Below are 26381 nucleotides of genomic sequence, written 5' to 3'. Positions count from 1 at the left end.
TCCCCGTATTTCCAGTTCATATCCGTGCCAGTGTACATCTCCTGGTCCAGCCAGTTATGTAAGGTAGAATTGGGATCATGATAGTGGGAGGGAGGAAGCATTCAAGAACTAGAGGAAAATTGTATGTTTCATCATTGCTACACTGCACTCTGACTGGTTCTTCACCTCCCCGCAGTCCTTCTGCAAGGGGATGTCCAATTTCCCCAGATGGGCCCTGGGTCCCCATGCTGCACTCCCCCTCATTCACAATGCTATGATTTTTTTTGTCTTTGATGCCTGACACCTGATCCCTTCGATGTCTTGTCATCTCACAGGCTGGTGTGCATTTTCCATGTGGGCTTTGTTTTTTCTCAGTTAGATGGCCCCTTGTTTATCATCCAGCCTATGGGACCCCAGATTCTATATATTTTGACAACTGGGCACCATCAGCTTTCTTCACCGCACTTGCCCATGCACCCGCTTTTTTTTTCTCACTTAAGTCCTCGAGTTATGAGTATGTCTTAGGTAGGGTCAAGTTCAGCCAGTGGAGTTTTCCCATGGGATCTCACCGAGGCAGCCTGTGGGGCATGCTGTGTGCCTTAAAGATCCAGGATTCAGTGTCCCAGCATTCCATGTCACCCAGCATGGGTCCCCAGGATGCACCCAGAAGCCTGGGTCAAGGCGGCCTACTCTGTGCATACCACCAGACACCCCCAAGGGTCCCCCAAAGCATTTATTTAAATGGAATGCTGAATTACTCTCTACAACACATTCATCATTCTTTTACAAGATGTTTCAAAGACTTCACCTCACATCTTTCACAAACTCATGTTTATTCACAAACCCACAAACATTTTCATGTTATTAAATTAAGAAACAGTCATCTGGATTCTCCAAAAGGATGATTGGTAGCATATCTCTCTCTCTCTCTCTCTCTCTCTCACACACACACACACACACACACACACACACCTGTAGACAGAAAGAATAATTGACAAGTAATTTTCTTCTAGTGTAAATATATCTTATACTTCAATAAAATATGAAAGACAGGTGTCTATTAACCTGTCTTTGCAATGAAAATATTTATTATGATTAAATAGACAAATAATTGTGCTGCAAATAAAGTTGTGAAGAACTGGTTTTCTCTCTCAATCAAAATCAGGTAAATTTACAAAGAAGAAAAAGAAACAAGGAAAATGGCAAATAACATGAAAAAAGAAACATGAATTGGGGATGTCAAATCAGAATCCACCAAAATAAAAGAATAATAATAGAATATATAATAATATGAACATATAATAATTTGAGGAGCTGTACTCAAACAAAATTGAAAACTTTGAAGAAATGGACAAATTTAAAGAAACACCCAAGCTATCTAATGTAGTACAGATCGAAGTTTAAAAAAAAAATTGAACAAACTCAACCAAGGGAGCATTCGGACAGGTTTCAAACCCAGAACTGAACTCATTTCCAAGGCTCGACTTTCAGCTACGCACCAGACAGGTCTATAAACTGTGCAAGAGCACTAGAGAAGCAACATTCCTTAGCACAATTGGCCACAAGAGATCAAGAGCAGATTTTGCCCAGGGATAAAGCTCAGAATGCAGGAAGAGATAAGAAATGAGGCTAACACAAGGAGGTCTTTTCAAGAGGGGCTCAAGTGGAAAGCAGGTGTTTTGAGAATGATGATGACAACAAACGTGCAAATCTGCTTGACACAATGGATGGATGGATGGATTGTGATAAGCATTGTAGGAGCTTCCATAAAATGATTTTTTTAAAGAGTGCTGTTACATTGTCAGCATAGCAATCAATGTCACAAAACAAAATGTATTTGAATTGTGGAATGGAAAACTGCTTTTCTGTGTCGACTTTCACTCAAACCACCATAAAAAGTTTTATAAACAAAAAAACAGGCATTTTAGTATAAATAAATGACAAGGAGTGGTCAAGTGGTAAATAATATGTGGAGGGGAGAGTAAAGAGTTGAATATAGAGACGCCAATAAAATTTAATTTGTGTAGTCCACTGGGGCTTACAAATGATGGGTCCCAGCCAGTGGTAGATATCTTGGAGCCCCAGTGTTGTAGTAGGCTCCCCGTTGGGCTACTAACCACCAGAGAGGCGAGGCTCGCTGTTGCTGTAAAGAGTGTCAGCTTCCGAGACCCTCAGGGGACAGTCCTACAGTGTGGCTGTGAGGCAGAAACCACTTGGTAGCAATGAGTTTTCTCATACAGCATTGTCCCATGCAGAGGTACAGGTTTCTCCGCTTGTCAACCCCCTACCAGGGGGTTGATGACACCACCTGAGGCAGGAAAAATGCATATGTGCAAGCCACCACCCATCAGTTAGTTTGTGGTGGTTTCCATGCTACTCGGATGCTGGAAGCTAGCCCATCAGTGTTTCAAATGCCACCAGGGTCCCCCCTGGAGGACAAGTCTAAGTGAAGTGAAGGTTCAAGACTAAGACAGACTAAGAAGAAGAACTTGGTGATCTATTTGCTGCTGAAAGTTAGCTGATGCGAACCTATGGATCAGTTCTGAAGAACCTTGTTTCATACAGTGCTGGAATATGAACACCCCCCACCCCGAGATTTTATTCTTAGTGCTGTTGAGTTAAATCTGACTGAGAACAACCATTTAGGATAGAGTGCAATTGCTACCTAAGGCTTCTGAGAATAAATATTTGCAGGGACATACAGTCTTGTCTTTCCCCCATGGCTGGCGGCCCACTGTTTAACCCACTGAACCCTGAGTACTCCTTCCTTGCTTGGCAGATACTGAAAACTCACATTGACAGCAACAATGGGCGCCAACATGCTCTGGATCATGAAGATGGTACAGAAACAGGGATTATTTTGTCCTGTTAGTCATAGGGTCACCAGGGGTCGGAGTTGACTAGCTTGTAACTAACAATAATAGGTGTTAAGAGTTTTGTCTTTGATATTTTCCTAATATGGTGTGTTATGATGGCCTCATGCTCTTATTTAGAGTTGACTTTCAAAGGGAAGTCATGTCCCCAAGGACAGGTGGTCATCGTTGACCATCAAGATGACAACTCAGACTTCCTTGCTCCATCTGGCATACACTCATCACTAGGCGGTCCCTTGTTACTGAAGAAGCTACTTAACAGGGTTTGAATGACAACGTAGATGCTAATTGATAACTATAACCAATTTAGTTCTCAAAATATCAAGTACAACATAAAAACACAGGTATCATCTATTTCCCTTTATGGTATAATATTCTTCCCCTAAATTGATTTTGTTCTGGAATAAAATATTTGCAATGTTCTATGTCCCTCACCTTGCAACTAAAATAATTATGTTTTTAAATCTGTGGCAGTCCAATCTTACAAATGCTGTTATTTATCATATTGAATAGATTTATTAACTTAGATAATTTTAAGGGAACGTAGCTGGATGCTTTTTAGTAGATACAATTGTTGCTAAATTTGCAAGACTTAGATTGTAGTATTATGTGTGATATTGTAGATATTGTATATGTGTGCTTGCATTGTGTGTGTGCACACATGTGGGCATGTACGCATATACAAATGTGTATATATATTTTCCATTGCTAAATATACATTCATTATCTCATTTTGAGCTGCAAATAACGTTTGTGACAAGACGTAGCAAAAATCATGCCCAACTTAAAGATACAATCTTGATGAGACTAAATGCCTGGAAAACTGGAGGTTCTGGTTCATGGGATTTGGTGGTTAGCTTATGGGGAAATAGAACTTTTCAAAGTGGCTGTTCTTGTTGAAAATCATCCTTTAATACGAATCAAATTTCCATTTAATCCAAATGATCATCATTCCATCATTTTTTAAGTGGAGCTCTTAAGGATTGCCATTGTGGGCATGGCTTTTTATTATAGAGCTGCAGATGTAGAAGATATTGTCCAGAACCCCAAAGACAACTGCCATTGAGTTGATTCTGACTCATAATAACTAAAGGGTTTCCATAGTTGTAAATCTTCACTGTAGGATACAGTTTCAGCTTTCTCCTAAGTAGCCGCTAGTGTGTTTCAACCATTGGCCCTTCAATTGACAGTCCAACAGTTACCAGACACCACTACCAGGGATCCTTAGAAGGTATTGCAGAGGGAACAAAATGACTATGTCACTCAGGGTCTTATTTTATAAATTTTGGGTGACTACCAAGAGTAGCTGAAAATATAGCTTTCTTTCTCTCAACTCATTGTCCTTAACAGTTGAAGGAATAAAGTTAAAAAGTAGTTGATGTCCTTTCCTCTGTACCACCTGTCATTCTGTGACTTGCCTTCTTGCCATTTGCTCTTCCACTGGAAACCTTCCTCAATAGAACTTTCTAGTTTGTTGGCTTTTGATTAAGTATAAGTTTATTGCTTCGAGGTGACGTCCACAGACAAATAAGTGTAAATTGACCAGCCATGGTTTCTTCAGGCTTTCCCAGGAGAGAAAGAGAAGCCACTCCAGACCCTTGCCTATAAGCGGAGAGCAATAATGGCAAGGACGTACAGATAAAGGAGAAATCTTAGGCTGCAATCAGACAAGTCTATGATTCTTTGTGCCTGATACTCAAGAGATGCTCAACAAAAGTTTGCTGGCCTTCAATGAATTTAAGAACAAAACACTTCAGAGAGACAGAATGCCAAGGTGCAGTGCTTTATACAACAATCTACCCTGTCTTGGGTCATATTTGGAAGCTGTGGCAAAATTTCCATATCATCTTTAATATTGAAATTCTATAATTATATATATGTATATATACATATCTATATCAGTATAAGCATAAGTTCCAACCAACCATTTTTTACTGACTCGTGTAAAGGCTTGATCTTTATTTCTAAGTATTAACAGGGATACATAGGGAAAATAAGTACAGATTCAGAGTTATATTTGCCTAGTACAGATGTATTAGAGGCCAAAGGGGCGGATGAAAACACCACACTCTTGAAGTTGACCTTACCTTGTTTGTCTCCCTGTGCTGTCTTTGAAGAAGTAAAACGAACAAATGTGCTACTTCTCTGCGCTCTCAAATCCACTCAGCTGGAAACCAGGGAGAGAACAAGTCGATGGAAGGAGAGCCTGGTTCTCACAAAGTCCCCAGTGCACAAGTGGGGTTGTATATGCTGAGCTTTCGAGCACAACGCTAAATGTGGCTCTTAGGTGCCCTCACCTGAGGAGAGTTAATGCTGTTTCAATTGTTGTGATTATTACATATTCTGCATGTTTTAACCAGCAGCGCGGCTTTGGGATTTATGCCTCATGACAGGTCCATGAGGGGTACAATTTAAAAATCAATTTGAACAATTGAGTGTAAAAATGTTTCCTGTTTTCCATATCTTACAAAGATTTCCTTGTTTGGTCAGCAAAGGTAAATGTTTAAAGCAATTATGGCCCTAGGGTTCAGAGTATGTTTGACTAATAGACCAATCCCAAGTGGATACTGAGAGCTGGCAGCTGGGGGTTGGGAGGAGGGTACGATCATGAGTGCCTATCTGCCCACCCCCAATTTTTTATTTTAATGTGGTCATCTTTTAAGAGTGACAAATCCCCTTCTCCAGGGCTGTTGAAGACTTCAAAGTTGCTATTTCAATCAGATGATCGGATTTAGATCAACATTTCTCAACCTGAGTACTTCCGACATTTGGGACAGGACTAATTCTTTGAGGGGGTTGTTAGGGGAACTTCTCCTGCACCCCTGTGCATTGTAGGGTGTTGTGTAGAGCTACCTGCTTGATCTCCATCCACAAGATACTAGTGCAAACCCAAAATATCTTCAGGCATTACCAAATGTCATTTAGGGACCAAATTCACCTTCCATTAAGAACCACTGTTTTATTTAAGCGATTCGCCCACCCACCCCCCAAACTTTTGATTGTGAATTAGGTAGGGTTTTGCATAACATACCATCTGTGTGTGTGTGTGTATGTGTGTGTGTGTGTGTGTGTGTGTGTGTGTGTTGTTTGGGCTGTGTTTTGCACTTAACAACTTCAAAATCTTATCAAACCACCTAGTGACTTGCCCTGCTTCTCCCCCCCTTCATTTATTTCCCCATCAAACTCCTGTAGTGAAAGGAGTTAGCTCTTGTCTACCCTCTAACTATGCCTCATAACCATCAAAATCTGTTTCTTTTGGTATGAAAATCTTTCTCTGAGATTTTTAAATAACAGTGGTCTCATATAAGTGTTGACCTTTCGTGTTTGACTAAATGCACTCAGCATGAGGTCCTGTAAGTCCATCTATGTCATGACTGCCTCACAGTTCCATCAATATTCTTTAACATTGCATAGTAGTCCATTATGTGTATGCATTCTTTCACCCGTGGGCAGTGAGGTCATTTGTACCTTCTTGCTATTGGCGCAGTGCTGCAATGAATGTGGGCGTGCCTCTGTCTGGTTATACTATGGTCTTTCTTTCTGGAGGGTTTACTCCAAGTAGTGCTACTGCTGGGTCATAAGAAATGTCTTCTTCCCAATTGTTTGAGGAAGAGCCATGCCACTTTCCACAGTGATCGTACTGTTTTACAGTCCCACCAGGGTAAGAGGGTTCCGATCTCTCCGCTTCTTCTCCAGCATTTGTTACTTTCTGTTTTATTTTTTAACCTTAGTATAAGTGCTGGGGTCAGTTATATCATTGTTGTTTTGGATAGCATCTCTTGAATGGCTGACAATCTGGAACAGTTCTTCCATGTTTTCTGGACGTCATGAATATCTCCTTAGGTGAACTCTCTGTTCCTGTCAGTTACCCAGTTTTAAATTGGACTGTTGGTCTTTTTTCTTGTTGAGGTGTTGATGTATTCTATAGAGTTAAGAGATTAGTTCCTTCTCCAATATGTCAGTGTCATTTTTTCCCCAATCTGTGGGTTGTTTTTTTTTTCAACTCTTTTGGTGAAATCTTTTGATGGACATATGTTTCTTATTTTTAGCAGATTCCAGTTATCTATTGCTGTGTATGTGTGTTTCATTATTTTTAATGGTGTGTTTATGCCATGTATTAGGGCCCCTAACTTTGTCCCTATTTTTTTCATTGATAATCTTTATAGTTCGTGGATTTACATTTAGGTCTCTTATCCATCTTGATTTCGTTTTTGTACATGGAGTGAAGTAGGGTCCCTTATGCGATTTTCAAATGGAAATCCAATTATGCCACCACCATTTGTTAAACAGCACATTTAATGCATTTTGATTCTTCATCAAAAATTAGTTGATAGATGTGGTTCTGATTCTACAATTCCCAAGGATATGATTGAATGATGGTATGATATGTACATTGTGTGCCAATAAAACTCTTGGGGAAAAAAGAAGTGAAAAGAGAGGAAATAAAATTAAGTGATTTTTTTAGAAAATTCGTTCCCTGTAGATAGACGGATTTATTTCTGGGTTCTGTATCCTATTCCATTGCTCTATGTATCTATCATGGTACAAGTACCAGGCTGTTTTAACTACTGTAGGTGTGTAGTAAGTTTTGAGATTGAGAAGTTATAGTCCTCCTACATTGGAGAAACATTGTTTTAAATCAGTACTTCCCAACCTCTTCCTCTTACTGATGAGGCCAGAGTTTATTGTTTCCTTGCTCATCTGCTTCCTGAGACTCTTGTCGGTTCTTTTTTTCCCTTCCCATTTCCTGTCTTACGATTGCGTTCCTCTGAGAACATTGATGAAGGATTTAGATAGTTCCCCAGTCTCTAGTATCACTGGAATGGCAAACATCCATTTACCTCTAAGCGTCCCCTCCCCATTACTTTCCTTGTAATACAATAGCAATCCCTCATATCATTATATCTTCAATTAACTTGTCATATCCTGAATTTCTGTGTGAGAGTCATAAACCAAATGAATATAATCGTGACATACTAAATATATAAACATTTGTATGTATATTTCATTGACTTGTTTTCTGAGAATGCAAACAGTTGAAAGAATAGTTTATCAAGGCTGACTATTTAGATCATTGCTAAAAAAAACCTAGTGCAATGGAGTCCAGTGAGCCTTGAAGCAACTAGCAAGCAAGTCTCTACTCTTTATCTCTCTGTCTAAATCTATCTCTCTAGCAACATATATACACATATATATTTACTATCTAAAATATGCAGAATTATCTTTCTTACTATTCCTTTCTTAATTTATTCCTTACTCTTCTTCAATCTTCACTCTCTTTTCTTTCTTCGTTCTTTCTTTTACCTTAGACCTACACCAACCTTGGTCATGTCCTAGCTCTTCTCTTATTGATTTGTGCAAAGCAGTTTATAAAGTCACAGAAGCCCCAAAGGCACCTTTGAGAAACCTCACATGACACAACATGGTCAGATGTGGGGGAATTGGAGACAATGGCATGAGTGAGGGCCAAGAGGCCTACAGAGAATTGTATTAAAGTATATTCTCATTTAAAATTAGAAATAGAAACATAAAATAAACATAAAATAAGTTTTCTGGGGTTTGTTTATTTACCCAACAATGAAAATTGCTTATTACCTTATACATTATCTGCTTACTAGGAACACAAAACTGTGAAAAATCACCCAAGTACAAAGAAGATTTTTACAAATATAAGAGAATCCCACAGGCAAATGAAAGGACAATAAATACATCCTGACCTAGTGGGCGATGGAACTGTCTCCATTGTTCTCTGTTATCCTGGGGTCTCAAGATATATCATCTTTGAATCTCTTTGCATATATGCGCCGCTCTCAGGGTTCACATTTTTAAACACACACACACACACACAACTGAACTCCCAGCCATCAAGTCAATTCTGATTCATATCAACCCTGTCAGACAGAATAGAACTTCTCCTATGGATTTCGGAGATTGTATCTCCTTATCTGAATAGAACCCATCCTCTTTCTCCTTAAGAGCATCTGGTGGGCTTCATACTGCTGACCATGAGATTAGCAACCCAATACACCACCAGGGTTCAGTCTTGATGGGATTTGTTTTGCTGTTTTGTTGTGTTTTAATGCTAGTTCTGACTCAACATAGCCTTGTAGCTTTCTGAGGGATAAAAATGCTTGCCAGGTGGGTTTAGAATCCAATTGTGGGTTCTACTAGCTATGGCTGAGAGAAGTAGTGAATGGGGACGTGGCATATTGTATATGGATATGGAGATCCTTTTATGATTCGCAAAGGCTTTGTGTGTTCTGTGACTGCATTATATCCCATGGAAGCAGTTACTAGGCTCTTTCCACCTTTGGATCTGTTCTCTTCTAGCCCATGAATGGGAAAAGAGGAGATATATCACGGTGGAAAGTTTTTAGGTGTCGATGCTGGAAATGGCAGACATCACTTCTACTCATATATCCTTAGGGATAAAGCACGTGACCATGTGTAATGGAAACGGTGGCTGGAGGAAAGTCGTCTGAGTGCACAGGGAGCAGGAGAGCTTGGTGGTTGCTGAGCAACTAGACCTCAGGCCCCATTTTCCAGGCAGATATTTCAGAGAATAGCTATGGCCTTGATGAGAAATAAGATGTTGCATAAGTTAGGAGACTGAGATTAATGACATTTTTATGTCTATATATATATATAATGCATTCGTGTCATTAATATATACATGTTCGTAAGATGTATGAAATAAGTAAAGTTCATAATTGGCAAATGTTGATCAACATCATTCAAAAATTTTACTGGAACGAGAATCCAGATTTTCAACCTGAGTAGTTTTGTGAGAGGCTCTGTCCCTGTTGTGCTTCCTTGTCATTCATTTGAAATATTCTATCTTTAAAATGAGATGCTTTTGCTAATGTAGATTGCAATTCATAAAAGCAAATGACACAGAAAAGTATACCATGTCAACTGGCTCATAAAATCAACTAGGAAAATGTATGTCTGTAGAAAATGATGACAAATGAAAAGGCATTCAAATATATATACTACTCTTCTCGTTACCTACCTCTTTAAAAGGAAGAATACGCCAAGTAAGTGGTGAATGCCAATTATATAATATTAGCAGGCTGCTCCAGGATTAAAATTGGAAACAGGCTCTCAGATTTTACTAAGGGAAGTAGAATTGAATTATTTGAAGACTGAAGACTCTTTTTTGATAAGTCCTAGAAAAGTTTGGGTCTTGGTTAATTTTAAACATATGATCACAAGTTTTGCTGTGTCATATGTTTGTTCTAATTTTAAATGGTCCTTGTTGTAGAATAAACTGCCTGAAAATACTGACATGACATTGCATCTTTCCTTCATGGAAAAGATACTTCAACTTAAAAGAGGACTGACAATCTCACCCAGAAAATTTCCCAACTTTTCTTCTTTTTTGAAAGGATTATAGCCTCTTCATTATTTCTCAGTACATTAATAACTACTAAATATGAGAGAGCTTCCCAAGATTCATGGACAGATTCCACTACCTTTTCATTTTATTTTTTCCTTCTAGAAAGAGAATGACAATTTTGTCAGAATACTTAGCTAAATAAATAAATTTTACATTTTGGACTGAACTTTTTAATAAGGCACATTTGTGTTAATAAAATTTTAATTTGATATTTACCCTTCAATCGGTGTTGACTTCTTTAATATCTGATTTTAAATTAAATATAGATCTAGAGAGTTTGGATCTAACTTGGAGAAAAAAGAATGAACAGATGACTTGATAGGCAGCTATTATAAAGTGGGCATAGTTATTAATTTTAATTAAACTTTGTGGTCTAGTAAAACAGCTTGATTGAACAGTGTGGAATAGAAAGTACTTTATTTATCTTGGTTTTAAGTATCTATGCCAGCACTTCTGAATGCATCTGATCTCTAAATATTCTGTTATAGAGACGTTTGGTTGATGTAGGACAATTGGGTGAATTAACACATAAAAAGTGTTCTGTTGTCTGCCATGCTCTACTGGACCAATGGGGCAATTACCTCTTCTTCTCCATGAGGATAAGGACGTTCTCTTTTGATATCATGTTGTCATTCCTGTAAATTTACTAATTGAAAGAAAAATTTGTACCAGACCAGACCCAAAGGGCAACAGCTGCCCAGGAATAAAACTCTGAAGGCACCAAAGAGCTATGGAAGACACACAAGGGAAACACACCCGTGGAGGAAATGAGAGGGCAGTTGTCACTTTGCACGGAATTCCAATGCAGGCCCCAAAGCAAAAGGTGTCTACATTGTTGAATGGAAAGCCAAATTGCTTTGTATATTTTCACCCAAATGACAACCAAAAAAAGTCGCACTAAAAACCATACTTACTGGTATACTAACCTTATGCCAATACTCATTTTTAAAAGAGAAATATCAGATAACCATGTGAATTAAGCATCATTTATTGCCCTTTTCGTTACTATTCTGAGTGATTTGGGGAGTGAGCTGCTGAGTGCACAGGGGTTAGGGAAGTGGGTTGCATTATGCGGGCATGGATGTTAAAAAATATTTATTGAGCACCTGTCATTCAGGCACCATTCTAGATGCTCACGATATAGCACTGAATAAGACGGACAGACCATTTGACTCTCAGGCAGCTCGTGCTCTCGTGACCTGACGAACTGAAGTTGGATAGTAACACCTGGCACTTACCAGTTGTGTGCCTTTGGGCAACATATTTACTTCTAAGGTCTGAGCCTCAGTGCCCTCCCCAATGAATGGGCTTTTTGTGAGGATCCAGTGGCAAAAACTAGAAAGTATTTTTTAGCCAAGTCTCAGAGATGCTCAGTAAATGTTAAATGGTTGCTACTATTTCCAATATAATTTGCATATGAAAGTATTATAACATTTTCATAATTTCTCGGAGCATAAATTATTACTAAATATGAGAGGGCTTCAAAAAATTAATGGCAAATTTCATTATCTTGAAATTCCATTTTTATGCACCCGTGTTAAAGGAAGACCCCCTAGTAGAATGAAAATATTGTCAGATTTATTACGAAATTATTTGTAACATTTTGTGTAAGGAATTCTTTCAGTATCAAAATGCATCATAAAATAAATGGCATATGAATTAACTACATCAGTTATTGGTTTACTTTGGGTTATATGAAAATGAATTGAAAGCTTATAGCTGCCCCTGTAGTTAAAACACCCAGAGAGATACTTGTCAACAAATACAACACTTTAGAGTCCCCTAGCTTCATTCTTCCTGAACAGTGAATCGAGAGCCTCTTAGTAGAAGCACAGGAACCACATATCTATCTATAGTCATTGAGGAACTTTGAAGTCAGAGGCAATGGATGGAGAAAATAAGGCTTGGTTCCTGCCTTCAAGGTCTTTTCAATCCAGAGAGCGGGAGCGTGTAGGGCAGATGCGGCTTGTGATTAAAGGGAAGGAGGGCCTAATAGCTCTGCAGGATCACGAGGTGTCACCAAGTTGGTTCTCACTCACCAAACACCCAGGGAACGATACAATGAAACATTGCCCTGTGGCCTGATTGACAGGCTAGACTCCACCCCCTCAGTCTTCATATCCTCAAATTGACAGGAGATTATGTAACTACCCCAAAAGCCAACCAGCAAATCCCCAAACCAGTCCCACTGCCAGAAACCCACAACACCCCTTGGTCTAGATAGATACTCTGCTTTCTCTGAAACAAGTAAAAGAAAACAAAACCAAGAGCCCTCTTGCGTCATGAAAAAGGTATAGCGTTCTGTGTAACTGCTTCGCATACAAGGTTGGGAAGGGAGTATGCGGATTGTAGTATCTTAGAATCTGGAAGAACCCTGGGATTACAAGAATGAAATCAGACTCCATGCCAGCGTTACCATAGGAATACAGTTTGGGCGCCCCGGTAGGTTCTCTGAGCTAACGTTGCCTTTAGGGTTAAAAGCAAACGGGGGATCTTGGGCTTGTGACAACACTCTAAGGGTCAAGTAGGAAGTGTTCTCCACAGGCCAACAGCCCACCCCGCCCCTGCTAAACTGTTAGAAGCACATAGCCAGGCCTGGCTGGCAAATCCCCAGGCTTCCCTTATGCACCAGCTAGAAACTCCAGGTGGAAAAGAAACTGGGATAAATATGAGGAAACTTCCAATAATCTATGGAGAAAACAGAATTAAAAGGTCATATGTTTTCCTGCAAACTTTGAAGACCTCTCACACAAGAATATGAGAAATGGGTTATTTAGGCAAAACTAGAAGGTTATGCATCGGCTACTAACCAAAAAAGTCAGTAGTTCAAATCCGCCAGCCCCTCCGAGGGAAAAAGAGGAGGCGTTCTACTTCCGTAAAGAGTTACAGTCTCAGAAACCCACAGGGACCGTTTTACCCTGTCCTATCGCGTCGAAATTCACTTGCTGACACTGAGTTTGGTTGCATTTGAAAGATGTTGAGGTTGCTAATTGTGACAAATGAGCATTCTTTTCTGCACAGCAACACTAAGAATTTTCATTTAAGAAGAAAATGAAACTGATCTAGGTTGGCATTATTATTGTTATTATTGTTATTATTGTTATTATTGCTACATGGTATTTTTTTGAAATCATAAGAGCAAATAATTAAACGACATATCTTATTCTAATGCAAATTGCCCTTCCCAACTGGACTTGGGCTGCATTTGTCTGAGGTAGTCTTCTTTTTTGTTGTTTAAATCAACCTCAGCTTCCTCAGGAAAGAACTGCCTCTGGGTTGAAAAAAAAACAAACGTCAAATCCTTAAGGGAATACAGGTTTAGATGCTTCTCAGAGGAATGCTTTACAGGATGTTAAAGCCCTCCCCCCCAAAAAATATATGGGTTATTTATGTGTCTGTTAGAAAGCTGTAGATTTCTGTCTATTTCCTATAGAATTTTAAGTGCCACACTAAATCACGGTATTTAGTGCTAAGAGAAACCCTCAGAATCATAGAATATGAGGGGTTTAAAAGAGCGAGTACATTTTCTCCTTTTTTATAGACAATTTTAAAACCCTTACAGGAGCATTTATTATGTCCCCATTTACCACCACTGGGTCTCATCAGTCTGGAAGATATTTTTTTCAATTTCCTTACATGCCCATTTCCTTTTAGCAATATCTTGCTTTTCCTTTTTAAACATGAACTTGAATATTAAAACAGATGCAAAGGAGAGTACTACTTACACATAAACTCTTGAACTGAATTTTTATCATTTGCTCTCTTGGAGGGAAAAAAACACACCAATTGTATGAAATTGATAGCAACATTTTAGTATATCCTTAAGTCCCTGAGGAAAAGCCAGGTGCTTAGACAGATGATCTGGTTTTATGAGCACATGGCTGAAGTCGAGCATGGCACATTTGTCTTTATGCTCCTACTTTTCCCCGGGACTATGAAAACCCATTTAGACACTGGTTTCACTTCCCAACAATAGACTGCAGAGTCTGTGACAATACATAGCATTTTCGTTAATGTTTTTCATGGTGCACATCAAACTCCGGGCCACTAGCAGCACGGAATCTTAATCTGAGCTTGTTAGTAAAAAAACAGGAGCCTCCGTGTATGAATTCATTTGATTATCTACCCTCACTGAGGACGGTGATTTGGATTCCACTCAAATATGAATTACTTTAAATGTTGTTCTGCTGCGACTGTTGAATTTATTCATTACACTGTAATACTTTACTTATGAAATTCCATTTGAAAATCCTTTGTTGTATATCAGGATGAAATTACACTACTCAAGGATATTGATTATTGCTTGTAATTGCCATCATAATAGCCAACAATTCTCTGCCTTTCTTTGTCTTTCTTTCTCCCTCTTAATGATATACCAAACGAAATCAATATCCAACATATTGGGCCACTTACATTGTCTCCAAAAATCCAATTGTTAGTCTTCATAAATATGCAAAGAACTGGAGATTTTCTCTCCAGACACTGCGATAGCCCCACACTGCTGGGGTTTTTTTCCCCTTTATACCAAGGGATTGGATGACAGTGTTGCTGTATTGGACAGGGTATATGTAAGTGACATTTTGTCACCTCCAGAGTAGCCCCAGGGCAGAGCTGGGGAGGTGGGGAGGCTACTCTGGTATATGGCCTGTAAAGTACTACGTTTCTTGGTATAAATTAGGTGGCCAGAGGGAGAAATGCAGGCTAGAGGCGGGAGCTAACCAGACATTAGAAAAGGAATTCACTGTCTTTATGCCATGGGGGAGTTTATTTCAGGGCCCAAAGAGGCAGTACAATCGAATGGAGTAAGTACAAAACTAGGAATCACTTCCTCAATAAAATATATATATTCTTATTAGTACTGTATACTGTGACTCTGTTCTGGGAGTCAACCAGGTGCTTTCAGAAGTAGCAATAATTCTTTTAAACTTGCCTCGACTAAAGGGTAGCTTCTTTATAACGGTGTCCTTTTCGCCTAAAGATAGTTTTAAAAATCGTATACTCGTAAGAACATGGCACAGAGTAAGCAAATAGCTATTCATTATGCAGGACTGGTTAAGCACATCGTACTTGCTCAGTCCAGGTGTAGAATTTGTGGCTCATTTGATGAGGAATGTGGTCAGCGGTTAACATGTGACACTCAGATTACTCTAGTTTGGAAGGCCCCAGTTCCCATTTCAACATGCTATTAAATAGCTCTGCTCCTTTGGGGTAGCTCATTTTATGTAAGCCGCTCTGGGCCTCGGGTTCCCGAAATGAGAAAGGAGCAGGTTGAACGATTCGATGATGTAGGAAGCCCCTTGCAGCAGGAAGATTCCCTGGCCATCACTGTCCCGGTGTTGTCCTTGTTCCTCACAGGCACAGGGCAAGCTCAACAAAAGGCATCCTTCTTTTGTACCTCGAGAGACATGCATTCAAATCTTAACATGTCTACTAATCGCACCAGACTAGTGTAGTCTATGGAGAAGCCTTGGAGGTGTAGTGCTTATGTGCTGTGTTGCGATCTGCATGGTTGGCAGTTCAAAACCATCAGTAGCTCTGTGGAAGAAAGACTGGGCTCTCTACTCCCGTAAACAGTTATGGTCTCAGAAATGCACAGAGGATCGCTAGGCATCAGTGATGCCTAATGGCAGTGAGAGAGAGGAAGATTCTAGTATACTGTATAGCTGCCAAGAATCCTGTGCCCTAAATGCCAATTACCAGCTCTGGGACCCCGAACAAATCACTTAATCTGTGCTTCAGTGTTCTCATATGGAGAATGAATGTATTGACAGTAAACAAAAAAAAAGTTGTTGCAAAGATGACATGACATACTGCTTTGTGAAGTATGCAGAACAGTGCCTAGCACATATAAACATGCAATGCCTGTTAGCTGAGGTGATGTTGACTATGGCTACAATGATTAACAATCTCTTCTGATAAAACCTGGTCTACTCTCAAGTTCATGACCTGGAAGGCTAAGATATAATCATTAACCTTACGGACATATGAGGACCAAAATAATGCTTGTAAAATGCCCTAGCTTAAGGCATGACTCTTCTAGCCCAAGCCAAGCCCACTGCTTTCTAGTTGATTCTGAATCAAAGTGACCCTGTGTGACAGAAGTGAACTGCTCTGTAGTTTCTGAGACGGTAAATCTGCATAGAAACAGATTGTTTTAACTTGCTCCACAGAGTAGCTAGTGGGTTGGCACTGCCAACCTTTTGACTCACTATACTTGGACCCTAGTAAATTCCAGCATCATATTCATATCAATGAGAGTAACTGTTGTGGTGGTTTGTACTATCCAGTGTCTTTTGTCCGACACTCCCCACCCCACCAGATTCCTTTGAACCTAGTTACAAAAACACTATAAGTTCAAGGTAGAAAACCTCAATATTACCCAAAGGTCATGAAAATGATTAATTTTCTTTGGATATAGTGTTTCTTCCATATGTATTTTTTCTTAAAAATTAAATCTTATTGCTCATACTCTTGAAATCTGCCTCTATTTTTCAATTGATATCTGCACCCACTTTTCCTAGTGAATATATATTCATTTGTAACATATTTTGCAATGGTTGCTGAGTACTCTGCCGTGTTTATAAAAGATATTCTAATAAGAACCTATTATTGGCATTTAGTTGTGTGAGTGGCCATTATAAATAATTCTGTGCACATTGTCATACTCATACTTTTCTAAGTATAAACTCCTATTGGCATAATTCTTTGCTAAAACCATTCACACATCTTGTGCATACGCAGTGACAGATTGCCCTCTAAAGAGTCCTGCGAATGTGACTTTCTTCAGCAACATCCAAAACTCAAAACTCCAGCTCACTGCCATGGTGGAGATTCCAGCTCAGACAGAGAACTGTCCTTGTGGGTTTCTGGAACTGTAACTCTTTTTTTAAACTCATTTTTTTGGGGGACTCGTACAACTCTTACCACAATCCATCCGTCCATCCACTGTGTCAAGCACTTTTGTACTTTTGTTTCCCTCATCATTTTCAAAACATGTGTTTTCTCCTTGAGCCCTTCTTTCTGGGAATAGAAAGGCTCGTTTGTTTCCTTGAGAGCCGCTGGGGCTTTTCAGTTGCTGACCTTATAGTTGAAGTCCAAGTACTCCACTCTATCGCCAGCGTTCGTCTCAGCAGCATAGTCTTTTAAAAAGAAACCCTTTAACATTTTGATACATTCAATGCTCGAATGTGGATCTTTTCGTTAACTGCCAAAGGGGATTTACTTCTGTTTAAATGTACTTGCTTTTGGTTTTTAAAATTAGGAGCAGAAAATGAGTGTTAAAATAACAATCTTACGGAGTTATGCATCTGGGCGCATGTTACCGTGTACAAGGTGATGGTAGCTCTGTACTTCATAAAAGGTCTTTGTGTTGTAGACATTAAATCCCCACATAGAGGGTCTTCATGTGTTTTAATTAGCTGTGTGTACCTGAGTTCCCCCAGAATGATGGAGTGGCCACAATTAAGGATGTTGGAACCTCAGTGACTTAGGCTCGCTAACTCTGGTGAATTTAGGCAAACCATGGAACTTCTGGGTACCATAAGGATCTGGTGTAGCCGATAAAGTCACATGGGTCAGAATCAATGGCTTTCATTCTCACTTCATATGATTGAAAGCTAAATGAGATCCTGTGTGTTTTGTATTCTTCCATTTATTTAGAGATTCCTTTCATGTAAATAACTCATTACAGTTTGAGAAAGGTTCATAGTACACTAATCGTGAACATTCAATAATCATTCTGTGGTCAATTCAAACATGACAGTCGCATGACTATACTAATAGAAAGTTCTAGAACAGAGATATAGAAAAACACCATCAGAATAGATGTTGCTCGTAGGGTTATGTCTAAGGATTTACTTAGGGCATGAGAATACTTCTGTGGAAGGAATGAGACTGTTCTGTACCTTGATGGGGTTGGAGCTACAAAGGTAATTGCCTTGGTCGAGTCTCAATGAGGTACCCTTAAAATGTGTGCATTTTATCAAAAAACATTGAACTCAAGATGAAACAGAGAAGGGAAGTGTATTAACACATGCGATTTTTACTTTGGAACATTTGGAACATTTCAAAACATTTATCATGGATTGAAAGATGGAGAGAGAGGGATATATTTATACAGTACGTGAGTATAAAACCCCAAATACCAAACTCAATTATAAACCCGATAAGGCAGGGTAGCACTGCCCTTGTGGGTTTCCAAGACTGTAACTTTTTACAGGAGTAGAAAGCCTCATCTTTCTTCCAAGAAACGGCTGGTGGTTTTGAAATCCTGAAGTATAGGCAAATGTTAATTCTAAAATCTAGATTTGTGAATATATGGATGTCTATTTTTCTGTCAACTTAACTGTATGTTTGACAATTTTTTTATAATAAAGTGTTATGGAAACTGGAACTGCCAACGCTAGTATCTAAAATTCAATAGTGAGAAAATTCTCTAATACTGTTTTCTGGGACATTCTAACTGTCAAAATGCCAAGGGAGATGTCTCTTTCTGGTTTAGAATCAACTCTTGAGAGCGGTTTAATAAAACACCAGAGAGTGGTATAGTAAATCATATCACATATGGAATGTTAACACCTATAAATGGAGCGCTCCACTGGCTAGCAAGCTGAAGAGCACAAGAGTTCTCTTTTCTTCTCAAATGTCTAACGGAGAAAACAAGAAGGGGCCCACCATGAGCAATTACAGTTAACTCGCGTTCTGGGAAGACTTCCACAGGCTCCTCCCAGTCTTTGTGATCTTTGCCAGAGCATGACTGTATGATGCTAGTGGCGCGTGTGGGGTTTTTTTTTTGTTTGTTTTTAAGAACTGGATTTGTTTTAATAGCCCCCAACGTTTGTTTCCTTCTCGCAGGCATTTCCTGTTCAAGCACGGATCTGGCTCCTCGGCTGTCTTCAGTGCTGCCAGCCAGAACTACCCTCTGACATCCAATACCGTGTATTCGCCCCCTCCCAGGCCGCTTCCTCGAAGCACCTTTTCTCGACCTGCCTTTACCTTCAACAAACCGTACAGGTGCTGCAACTGGAAGTGCACAGCCTTGAGCGCCACTGCGATCACAGTGACTTTGGCCTTGTTGCTGGCCTATGTCATTGGTAAGCCCTGTGCCCATGTCTCAGTGTCTTCTTAAGCAAAGTCTCATTTGGCATGTGGGGTCTGAGTGAGGGGCCTACAAATCTGGACCAAGGCTTAGTGATATAAATAACAAAGGGCCTTCTAAGGGTTTTGTGTGTTGTTGGTGTTGCTGTTTTACCTTACCTCCAGATACTGCTGAGGAGAGTACGGATTGCTCTTTGAGAAGAAATAGTTACACTATTAAGGGAGTCTTATTGATTGCAATTACTGTCATTAGCCATTTTCCTCTCAATTAAAAGGTTGTTATGGTTTTCTCATTAAAAGTCATAAGTACTGAGCTATCATAGCTTCCTACACTATAGGGAACACAAGAGGACCTGTTGCTGCCAAGTCGATTCCTATTTGTGGTGGCCCTACGAGTAGAATTGCCCCATGGAAGGTCCCCGGATGTTCATGTTGATGGAAGCAGGTTGCGACAGCTCTTTCCCTCAGAACAGCTGCTAAGTCCCAGTGGTCAACATTTCAGTTGTCAGCTGAGCTCTTCACTAGGGTACCGGCAGGCTCCTTTCCACCCTCACACCTCACTGCCCTTGTGTCGATTCTGACTGCCCCTAGTAGGTGTGTGTAAATTTTCACGAAAGTAGAATGCCTTATGTTTCTCTTATAGAGCAGCTAGCTGGTCGTTCCTAACTGCTGACCTTGGGGTTATCAACTCAAAGTGTAGCCTACTGTGCCGTCAGGACTCCTTTCAACCATGCTGCTGTTGCTGCCAACTCTTCTGGTTCTCATTTCCTAAAACTCTAAGTCCACTGATAGAAGTGATCAGAAAATCCAGACCACAATTCTTTCCCAAGAATTCTGATTTTTACCCGGATCCTCCCCCACCCCCCCAAAAAAAACAGAAAACAGAAAGAAGGAAAAACAGTCTTATTAGTTTGACTTGGCAAGGCGCTGGGGTATCATATGGTTATCGTGTGTGGGAAGGTAAACAGAAAGCAGTCCTGAGGCACTCTCCCCTTGTAAGATAAAAACCACTGTTGTTCTTGAGTCACCCTGATTAAAGTCACCCTCACTTGATAGCAAATTGGATTGATTTTTCTACATGGCATTTTATTTTGACCGAGCATTAATTTCCGTGCTTGAGTGGTTCTGCAGTCTAAAATGTAAATTAGCTTAGGAAACTTGCATTTGCCGGAGACGCTATTCCTAGAACAAAAAGAATATTAGGGCAGAAAACGCTCTATTCAGGTATGTCACCGGCATCTTCTCATGTTTAGCCTGGTTACCTTGAAGGGAATGCATTATGACACAGTGAACAAGACTCAGAAGTAGGGAAAAAATGGGATTTAGACACTCTTATAATTATAACTAATAAATGTAATGTGATTGATTCTCATTTATCAAAAATATGAGCAACAAAAAAGTTCACATAACCAATTTTTAATTTTTAAATATAGATTTATTCAATCACATAACTAGTTTCTACAGGAGTTCTGGAATCACACCGAAACCACACTGCTGTCTGGTTGATTCCAACTCAGACCCACTCTATAGGACAAAGTAGAAGTTTTCCAGGGTGTACATCTTTATAGAACCATAAGACCTCTTTCTTCGGTGGAGCTACAGGTGGGTTTGCACATCCGCCTTTCAGGTTAGCATCCCCACTGAGTCACTCAAGTTCCTTTAGTTTTAGAACCGAACCTATTGCCACGGAGTCGAATTCAATGCATTAGCAATCCTTTTAGACAGAGTAGAACTGTGCCCCCTACGTTTCCCCAGACTCAGTTTTTATGGGACCACTCTTTCTCTTGAAGAACAGCTGGTGGATTTCAAATCACAAACCTTTCTATTACAAGTCTGATGCTCAGTCCTCTGCACCAGTAGCACTCCTTAGTTATTGAGCAGGGGTAGTAATACATTTTAAAAGATTTATGTTGTAGGAAGTCACTGATCATGCCAACAGTATGCCATCGCACCCTATAATGACGGTGTGTGAATTTGTCTTTATACTTTCGTCACACCCTCAGAATATATTTGGACTTTCTTCTAAATGTGGATTATATTACTTGAGAAGACCCCCAAAAATGTGCCCTTTATCTCAGTCATTTTTGGATAATCCAACGCATGGGTTATTTGCCTTGTAACAACCAATATGAGATGGGTTGCTTAAGGGTGATGAGAAAGTGCTGCAGCTGAAATGTTATTTTAATATGAAACCATAAAATATAAGGACTAATTTTGGAGGTTTAAGTACATAGAGGCCCTGTAAAATATGCTTATTTGAGTCTGAGACAAACTCTTATCTTATGAATTATTCCTAATTAACTTTTGCTGTGTATAGAGATCATATTTTAGAGACAAGAATTAACCCTGATGTAAACAGATCCAAGTACTACTAAGCTCTTCATTCATAGATTTACGAAAGATTAAAAGTGTGTCTTCCTATGTAAATGTGTTACAGTGACCTATCAAAAATTTTATTGTAAATCGTCAGGCTTATTTAACGAGGTTATGTATTCATTTCAGGAGGGAAAGTAGAGCATTTCAATCATTTTAAGGGCTGCCTTTTATGGGACAGAAAATAGCATCAAAGTTTGCTATCAGTAACGCAATGTAGTTCACTATGTGCATGGATGTTAGACCTCTGTCACTTATTAGGCCTATTAACATGAAATTAAAAAAGAACTTTCCAAGACTGTGTTCGCAGCAGTAGAATGGGCCTAATATGAGTATTTATATCCTACCTGTAGGATCCCTAGTGGGATGGTGGTGATGCACTGGGCTGCTAACCACAAGATTAGCAGGGCGAAACCACCAGTCCGTCTGCAGGAGAAAGAGGAGGCTTTTTAATCCCATCAACATTAACAGTTTTAGGAACGCACAAGGGCAGTTCTAACCTGGCCTCTAGGGACCCTATGAGTCGGAATGGACTTGAGTTAGTTAGTGTCGTACCTGTAAGGTTGTGGTAAGGATTCAGTGAGCCAACCTATCTAAAACACAGTATCTTGTGTTAACTTTTGCTATTTTCATTCCCATTATGATTACTATCACTGTTTTTCTATTAAAATTATTATTTATAATACAATTAAAATAGGTATCAGGATTCATTGGTTGATTCATGGCTATGTCCCAGCATCAGAAACAGTGTCTGGCATACAGCAGCCCTCTCAATAGGAAATTAGTGAGAAAATGAATAATGCCACAGATTGTACTTGTATGAGTTAATTGAATTCTCACAACAATCCTTAAAAGTATTTTTCAGTATTGCAAATTTTAAAAATTAATGAGGACACAGAGGCACGGCAAAGTACAGAGGTCACATGGAGGTCACCTTAAGAAGTCACACCACTAGGAAGTAGTTTGCCTGGGATTCAAACTGAATCGGCTTTACTCCAGAGCATATACTCTCAAACATAAAGCCTCCCAGCTCTGCTTCCAGTAAACTAAACATAACCCCCAAACCACCCTCAACCTACTGCCATCAAGTCAGTTGTGACTCATAGTGGCCCTAACTAGGGATTTTTTAGACTTTAGAAATCTTTATGGAAACAGCCTCATCTTTCTCTGGCATGAAAGTAAACCAACATACCGCTAGCTCATTCATTGCTCAGTCTTCCAAAAAAATTGAAAAGGCAAATTTTTTATATCTTCTAGAATATACAAATCAAATTAGATATAGCAAGTCATCTATTGCAGGGGTAAACTCGATTCAAATTGACTGGTTGTTGAGAAATCAGTTGAAATAATTTCTTGTGGGATCTTTTTCACCACAAATATCAGGCTACATGGTAGTGTGGTCGGTTGAGTGGCTTCCAAATGAAGAGATGTTAATGGAAAACATCTTCACTTTGTTCCTCGCTCTGTTGTGAACTGGGAATGATGTGACTCTGACTCTGAAGAAGTCCCATAAAATCTCTGCCTCCATTTCCCCCAAACTCTGCTATCTCAATGGTGTAGTGTCAAAATTCATGGAGGCCTTAAGGTGAAAGATGTCTCATAAGAACTGTAACCTACAAAATGATTTTTAAATGGCTTTCTGTGGTTGGAATAAGACGTGTTATATTTCAAAATACGAAACCATCCCACCCTCCACTCTTGCTGCATCTGTCAGAGTCATCACCTGTTTTCAACCCCCCTCTCACACTTGCTGAATAACCCAAGTAAAATCTTTCACTGAGACGATTTACTGTTTCTGTTTCCTGTGAAAATTCCTTTCTGCAATTACATTTTCCTCCATTATCCAGTATACATAACCTGTAGCTACTAATGGCTATATGCCGTGTTGCCCTCAATCCACTAGAGGAAATCACACCAATACCAATGGGACTTCAATAGATGCTCGGTGCACTATGACTCTCTCAGTAGTCATTGGAAAGCAGTGGAAACACAGCACGTGAAAAGCCCAAGCTAGGTAGTTCAGCCAACCAACCCCACCCCTAAAGCTCCCCTTTTGGGTCAGCAAGAGAATAATTTCTTTGAGTAAGTTTGAAGGAAATAAGATTTGGTGACGGTTGGCCTGGGAAAGTACTGATTATATAAAGATCTCATGGAATGGCTATTGTCCTCACCACCCCGTAAATCTGTACTCTTCCATCTGAATCAAAAAATATGTCCTTAGTGTTCATCCTCCCTGATACTTTGGCGTCAGTGATGTATCAGTGCCAGGGTGACGCACATTTGTTTGAATTTACAAATAAGCCATATGAAGGAGTAGTCAGGAAGACAGATGACCATATGCAAGGTGTTATGAGAAGGCGAGGTTAAGGTGCTTCATCAATGGTGGTGAAGGGCACAAACAGGCTCTCTGGCAATAGTTGATGTTTTGATCAAGTTTCTCCACAGTCAGCAGTTTAACTAAAGGGTAATAGCAATTCTCAGGAAAGCGAAGCTCACTGGAATACATTGTGCTTTGGGTCAATTTTAGCTCTAAGGCATTGAATCTTGAGGCCTACGGGAGCCAGCCTCTCAAACCCAGGATGATCCTTCACCTCTGCCTTGAAAATAGGAGTCATTTATGCCTCTTTTGGGGAAGCAGGTCATGTCTCAGCTCCACGGATAGAACCACTGAAGTCCAGAAAGCTCCTTGCCATGACGTATTCTCTCGGCGACACTAGCAAGTTGGCCAGAAGGGATATTAACCATACGGAACTGGAAGAGACACAATATGGCCCCCCGTTTTCTGACCCAATGATTAGGGCTAAGACTACTCGAGCGAGCAAAGCCTACCTCTCCATGCTCGCCTCCCTCAAATCAAGTGGCATTGAGTTTAGTACATTTGTCTGTCCCTTAGCCGGAAGTCCCCTTGGTCCTAGGACTGCTCCTCCCGTGGAGCGAGGCAGTGTGGAGACAGGATGACAGACAGAGACAACTTCAATTGGTTCATTTTGCCCTTCTCACAAGGAATATACCAATACACACCCCACCCCCACCGCCACCCCATGCAGGGAAGTACCGTACATACTCGTGTATAAGCAGAGTTCTTCAGCACATTTTTAATGCAATTGTGTAGTAAAATAAGATGCCTTGGCTGATATTCGAGTAGGCTTATACTTGAGTATCTATGGTAAATGGGCCTGTAGCATATTCTGATTTGGGAAATTTCAAGCATGTCGATGTGGTGTCAGTTGTTTAACAGAACAGACATGGAGCTTTCCCCCCAATAAATACCATGTTCCCACCACACAAAATGTGACTAAACATAGATAACTATGTTTACCCCAAATGCTGTCTCTCATTTACTAACCACTTCATGAAAGTCCCTGTGCCTCTGTGTTCTCATCTACCAAATGGAACTGTGGAGAAGACTTATCCTCAAGAGTTTTCGTCACCTGTCAAAGGAATGATTCTTACAGGCTGGAATGCGATGATTCCATCAAGGTAAACCTGTTGCCGTTGTGGGGTGTCTTACCACTGACATCCGACCACAAAGTTGTGTTGGCTTTCATGCCTGTCGGAGTAGATTGTCCCATTTTGAGTCCTTTCTGCTTTGTAGCCCAGCACGTGCACATTGCGCCAGCAGAGCTCCTTGTGAGGCGCGCACAGAGAACATGCATGTTCCTTTCACACGACAGGCCTGGGTCTGCTTTCTTGCCAAAGTCATCTAAATCCATTTACAAACACTGGATGTCCATCACACAAGAATCCGCTAGGAACATAAGAAAGCTGCTATGTCACTTTTCCATGTTTTATTAATTTCCCTCTTCCTTGAAGAATGACCCTGGTGTAGAACGGGCTATGCAGTGAGCTGCTAATTGCAAAGTCAGCAGTTCAAATCCACTAGCTTCTCTGTTGGAGAAAGGGGAGGCTGTCTGCTCTCATAAAGGTGTAAAATCTTGGGACCCCTAAGCAGTAGTTCTTAGCGGTCCTGTAGCATCGCCATGGATCAATCAACTCTGGCAGTGAGAGGTTTCTTTTAGTGGTGCTTTGATGCTTCTAATTGTTTTTGTGTTGTTGTCTGGAGGTTACAGCTAAGTTGAAATACATTTTCATTACAATGCATAATAGCTTATAAAAGTCTATAAATGACTCAGCATAAAGTGTTAAACTGTATCGTACTCAATCCTATAGACTTTTATCAAATCCTTGTGGTGTAATGCCTCATACTTACTGTGTCATTCTTTCAGCTTACTCTCTTGAACCCATTCAGGATAAGGGCAGTATCTATATTAGCATTGACTTTCCACCACCACTCATGAATCTACCAACTTTCTAGCAATTCTTCCAAAGATGGATGGATGTGGAAAATGGTGATGTAACATCAGTCAGATTATAAATCTAGCATCCATGTATTTATCAGGACCCTCCTTTAAAAAAGATTTATGCTTTCATTCCACATCACCTTTAGGTAAAATATCTTCCATAAGTTTCATCCCCACTACATTAAGTGGCATTTTTATCTGTAATAAATAAAAGTATAAATTTGATCCAAATTACATGTACTCAAATGCCAGGGTGATCAGGTGTCACATAACCAATTTCCAGAACCATAGTGAGCTCCTATTGCTCAGAATGAAAGCACTTTCATGAAAAGCAAAAACTGTGTGTTTTTTTTTATTCTA

At 39.9% G+C, this 26381-nt stretch overlaps 1 protein-coding gene across 3 annotated transcripts in view; it reads left to right on the top strand.

Moving 5' to 3' along the window:
* The window catches only part of TENM1 (teneurin transmembrane protein 1), a 697668-nt gene that overhangs the window by 294744 nt on the left and 376543 nt on the right, over nt 1-26381 (top strand). For all 3 annotated transcript variants that reach the window (XM_075538255.1, XM_075538256.1, XM_075538254.1), the window contains exon 5: nt 19105-19343. In XM_075538255.1, coding sequence (XP_075394370.1) covers nt 19105-19343 — 239 coding nt within the window. The remainder of the gene's footprint in view (nt 1-19104; nt 19344-26381) is intronic.

The sequence above is a fragment of the Tenrec ecaudatus genome, chromosome X, assembly GCF_050624435.1.
Source record: "Tenrec ecaudatus isolate mTenEca1 chromosome X, mTenEca1.hap1, whole genome shotgun sequence".
Classification (NCBI taxonomy): Eukaryota; Metazoa; Chordata; class Mammalia; order Afrosoricida; family Tenrecidae; genus Tenrec; species Tenrec ecaudatus.
Note: the sequence above shows the minus strand (reverse complement) of the source record. Positions and strands in the feature narration are given on the sequence as shown.